At 42.8% G+C, this 5395-nt stretch overlaps 1 protein-coding gene across 1 annotated transcript; it reads right to left on the bottom strand.

Moving 5' to 3' along the window:
• Nucleotides 1-2417: 2417 nt before the first annotated feature.
• Nucleotides 2418-3586, bottom strand: LOC111241559. The gene is made up of 2 exons (XM_022780199.1): nucleotides 2988-3586; nucleotides 2418-2940 (listed from the first exon to the last, which is right to left on the bottom strand). Exons 1-2 carry the CDS (start codon nucleotides 3584-3586, stop codon nucleotides 2418-2420), a joined length of 1122 nt encoding a protein of 373 aa, XP_022635920.1.
• Between the last annotated feature and the right edge of the window lie 1809 nt (nucleotides 3587-5395).

The following is a 5395-nucleotide window of genomic DNA, read 5'->3' on the forward strand; positions in this document are numbered from 1 at the left end:
AGATGAAAAGGAGCCTAAGCATCCAAGAGATCCTCTCCAGAGAGCAAAATTAGGTCTGGTCGTTCTCCCCTGTCAAAAGAATGACTCTGAATTCGTAATAGGGGTATTTATAGGAGAGGAGCGCATCAAAAACAGGCCCAAGTCCAGCGAGCCACCGCCAGGCGGTTTAAGTGTGTCGCTCGGGGGTTTCCCATAACCTGTTGCCACCGCCCAGTGGCAATCGCCACCACCCGGCGGTTTCCCTTAGTGTCAAATGCCATGCCTAGTCCTCGTCCTGGACTGCCCGGCGGTTTAAGTGTGTCGTTGGGCGGTACGTCGACTCTTTAAATCTTCATTTTTTTGCTCTTTTCTTGAGTCAACGACCTGTATCTTTAACTCCATTCTTACTTTTCTCAAATTAGCTACAAAACAATGCAAAATAAGCATAAAATCGCCAAAAACAACTTTTGACTCTCTCCAGACTCATTTATTGAGTTTTGCTTGATTCTAAGCTCATTCCGAGTAGTAAAGGGTGTAATTTGGTCCAAATTAGCATATGAAAATAACTNTTTTTCAACCTTCATCACTCATCTGCAGCCTACTACCCATTTCACTCTGAAGAGTCTGCCAAAACCTCGAAGTAAATTGTGGGTCTTTATCTGAAATGATGCTAGAAGGCACGCCNTGTAATCTCACGATCTCCTTAATGTAAAGTTGTGCCAACTTTGCCATAGACATCCTCAGGTTGATTGCCAAGAAATGAGCGCTCTTGGTCAATCTGTCTACAATTNCCCAAATCGCATCGTGGCTCCTAAATGTTCGTGGAAAATGGGTAACAAAGTCCATANCTATGNTATCCCATTTCCACTCAGGAATTTCCAGTTGCTGCAACAATCCTCCAGGCCTCTGATGCTCCACTTTTGCTTTCTGGCAGGTCAAACAAGAAGCGACAAACTGCGCCACATCTCTCTTCATACCCGACCACCAAAAAGATTCCTTGAGGTCCTGATACATTTTAGTCATGCTTGGGTGCATNCTAAAATGACTCTGATGACCCTTCTCAAGGATCAATCTCCTCAACTCTGGAATACTGGGCACACAGACCCTACCTCTGAATCTTAGTACACCATCAGCTTCCAAGGTAAAGTCNTTACCTTGCTTAGTGCTAATCAAACTTGCTGATGTCTGGAGCTCAACATCCTTCAACTGATCCTCTTTAATACGCTCCAATAGTCTACTAGATACCACCAAGTTGCTGCATCTAATACTGTTTTCTTCAAATTTCACCTACAGCTTTAGATCTCTAAAGCTTTCTACTAGCTCCAACTCTCTAACCATTAAAGCTGAAACATGAATGGACTTCCTACTCAATGCATCTGCCACAACATTCACCTTCTCTGGGTGGTATAGGAGATCAAAATCATAATCCTTCAAAAACTCTAACCACCTCCTTTGTCTCATATTCAGTTCCTTCTTATCAAAAAGGTACTTCAAGCTTTTATGATCGCTAAATACATGAAACTGAGCACCATACAAATAGTGCCTCCAAATCTTCAAGGCAAATACCACGGCCGCCAACTCCAAGTCATGAGTGGGGTAATTCTTCTCATGGACTTTGAGTTGCCTAGAAGCATAGGATACAATTCTTTTCTCCTGCATCAGTACACACCCCAAGCCCTGATGGGACGCATCATAGAAAACCTCAAAGGGTGTACCTATGTTAGGGATAACCAACACTGGTGTAGTGGTCAACCTTTTCTTTAGCTCTTGAAAGCTAGTCTCACACCGGTCGGTTCACAAAAAAGGTTGATCTTTCCTAGTAAGTTGTGTCAACGGCGCTACAATCCGAGAGAAGTTTTCCATAAATCGCCAATAGTAGCTTGCCAAACCTACAAAGCTTCTGACTTCAGTCACCGTCTTAGGCCTTTCCCATTGAAGCACATCTTGAACCTTAGTTGGATCAACAACAATCCCTCCAGCTGAAATTACATGGCCTAGAAAGTGGACTTCATCCATCCAAAACTCACATTTGGACAGCTTGGCATATAATTTTCTTTCTCTAAGCACCCCAAGCACTGTCCTCATGTGTTCTTCATGATCTTCCCGAGTCTTAGAATAGACAAGTATGTCATCTATGAAGACAACAACAAACTTGTCTAAGAAGGGTCTGAAAATCATGTTCATGTAGTCCATGAAAATGGCTGGAGCATTAGTCACACCAAAGGGCATGACTACATACTCATAGTGGCCATATCTAGACTTGAATACCGTCTTCTGCACATCATCTGCCTTCACCAAGATCTAGTGATTACCCGACCTCAAATCAATCTTAGAGAATACCGCAACTCCAATCCATCAAGTCATCTATTCTCGGTAATGGATATTTGTTCTTGATAGTCAACTTGTTCAATTACCGATAGTCAACACACAACCTGAAACTACCATCTTTCTTCTTCACAAGTAATACTGGCGCTTCCCAAGGTGATGGCACTAGGCCGGATAAATTGTTTCTCTAATAGCTCCTTAATTTGCTTCTTTAACTCTGCCAATTCCGCCGGAGCCATCCTATAAGGAGTTATAGAAATTGGTCCTGCTCNTGAGACCAAGTCAATAGAGAACTCCACTTCACGTGGAGGGGGTAAACCTAGAACTTCTTCAGGGAAAACATCCAAGAAGTCGCTCACTATAGCGAGGTTCACACCCTGAGTCTCTAAAACCGATGAGCCTGGTTCCTGAGTCACTTCCATATGCGTCATTATCAAGAAGCAACTAGCGCCTTCTATAATATCCTTTCTTAGCACACCGAGTGACAAGGACATGTCTTCATCTAATTTCGAAAATATCAGCTCCTTGTTACCACAATCGATAAGAATGCGATTGACGAATAACCAATTCATTCCTAAGATCACCACTAGCCCTTGCAAAGGTAAACAAATGAGATTTACCTTGAACTGACGCCCCCTACAACGATTGGACAACAGACACACATGGAAGACGTCCTAACTAACCCCGATGTTGGAGTAGACACCACCAAATCAAGGTTCAACTCTTCTACTTCTAAACCCAACTTTTCAACACATGCCTCCGATATGAAGGAGTGTGTTGCCCCCGAATCAAATAATACCACACAAGGCACTCCAAAAAGCAAGCAATAGCTGATGATGAGGTTACCTGAGCTGACTGCCTCTAATCCTGTCATGGCATATACTCTGTCTGTCGCCTGAGGTCTACCACCTCCCCTAGGCTGAGATGAACCAGTCCTTTGTGCCTGAGGTCCTGTCCCTATAATAGAGGTGCACTCAACAGCAAAGTGCCCCTCTTTCCCGCACCTGAAACACTTCCTTGCAACATTCACATGAGGGCAGTTGTTCCTGTAATGAGGTCCTCCACACGCGAAGCACCTAACTATGCCAAATGACCTAGGTGGTCCTGACTGCACTGATGGTTGGGAGGATGAACCCCTAGACCCAGAAGAAAGTGATGGTCTAGAGTATGGGGCCCTCTTAGCACTAACTCCACCACGAGACCTAGATGGTCCCTCACTCCTAGTAGGCTGACTTTGCTGTCGTTCAGCCTCCTTCTTGGTCTTCTCCATCACTCTGGCCATCTCTACCAAAGTAGGGAACTCATGAATATGGAGCCCCTTTACAAGCAGCTTGACGTCTCCTCTTAGACCGTTCTCAAATTTCCTGCATTGTCATTCTTCATCTATGGCCATGGATAGAAACGAAGGAGGTGTTTAAACTTGTCAGCATACTCAGCAACTGTCATGTTTCCCTGAACTAGCTGCAGAAACACTATCTCCTTATCATGCCTCACACTATTAGGGAAATACTCCNTGTAAAACTTAGTCTTGAACANTTCCCAGGTGATAGGAGTCCTGTTCCTCTCCANAATCATCTTCANGNTGCTCCACCAGTGGCCAGCCTCTCCAGTCAGTAAGTATTGAGTATAAGCCAATTTGTTCTTATCGGGGCATCTCTTGGCTTCATAAATCCACTCCATGTCCCTAAACCAGTGGTCGGCTTCATCTGGGCTACATTTCCCAGTGAATCTGGCGGGGTGATGTTGGAGAAAACTCTCCAAGCTCCACTCCTGTACCTAGAGTGGGTCTGCCACTAGCCAACATCTCCATAAAGTGCCTCTGGGTGTCTTCAGATCACACCCTTGCATTCTCAGTAGCCACCCTTGCAGCTTCCAAATTCTTTAAAGCAATAGTGTTATGTTGCACCAATGCAACGTTTTGTTGTTGCAGTTCTTGAAGCACAGTCTCTAGCATCCTGACTTTTTCCGTAGGCTCAGGTTGATGGGGTGGAGGAGGAGGAGGTCTAGGCGCCATTTCTCTGTTCACACAGAGAGGAGAAACCATTAATGAAGTTCAAAGAGATAGAACAATTGCCTAGACATGCTAAGGGCACAAAAGCAAACATCAAAGCACATACAACCTATGGAATTTGTCTAAGGACAGAAACTGCTCTGATACAATAAATGTGACATCCCAAATATATAATAACCTCAATCATATAATATAGACGTCATCATTCAAATAAAGAGAACAGTCAGAGTATGACTTACGATTAATTAGAGGATTACAGTCATCCAGAATGACCTAGTTTAAAACTGTAATCATAGTAAAGTATTTCAAAATAATCTAATAAGTATCTCAAAATAACATAAGCTAAATAAGTGAAATCCTAAAGTGAGCTAAGCAGCAGCATCAGCGTCTCTCAACACTTGCTCCACGGAGACCTCCTCAACAACATCTACTCCCATCCAAAAGGATGATCATTGCAAAGGGAGAACATACACAACCGACACACACAAGAAAGCAAGGGGAAGCTAGATAGACAAGTAATATACATATAGCAGAATCAAAGCATACCATGCTTAATCATATATAAAGTAAACAAGTAAAGACATACAATTCGAATCATGCATCAATTACTCGACGCGACTCATCTGGATTTTATATAACTGTTTAACTATTGGTTGTCTTTGCACTTGCATAGTTCAGCTGGCCCATCCCCAACACTATGCAAGGTAAATCCTCCAATCTCTCTATGTCTAAAATCCAAGACTATGGACGAGGACCTCCCTCTACTCTCACCACTCACATTGTTCTTCTCTATTTGAGTATGAACAATGCTTTGAGTGTAGGGATAAACATGTCATTTCAAAGCTCCCAACATTGTACAGACAATAACATTATCTCTACAATCATTCCCAATCATCTCTCCCTGAAATGTTCAGTTTATACTCAATTACATCATTATAATTCACAATCATTTTCTTTCCAACCACACAATTCAAATATATAAACATACCTAACACTCTTTCAATCAAAGAATCTAATAAAACACCTTTCCCAATAATAATGCAAGAAAACACCTTCAATTAACACCTTTAATCCTGCACA

The sequence above is a fragment of the Vigna radiata genome, chromosome 1 (genome assembly GCF_000741045.1).
Source record: "Vigna radiata var. radiata cultivar VC1973A chromosome 1, Vradiata_ver6, whole genome shotgun sequence".
NCBI classification, from domain to species: Eukaryota; Viridiplantae; Streptophyta; class Magnoliopsida; order Fabales; family Fabaceae; genus Vigna; species Vigna radiata.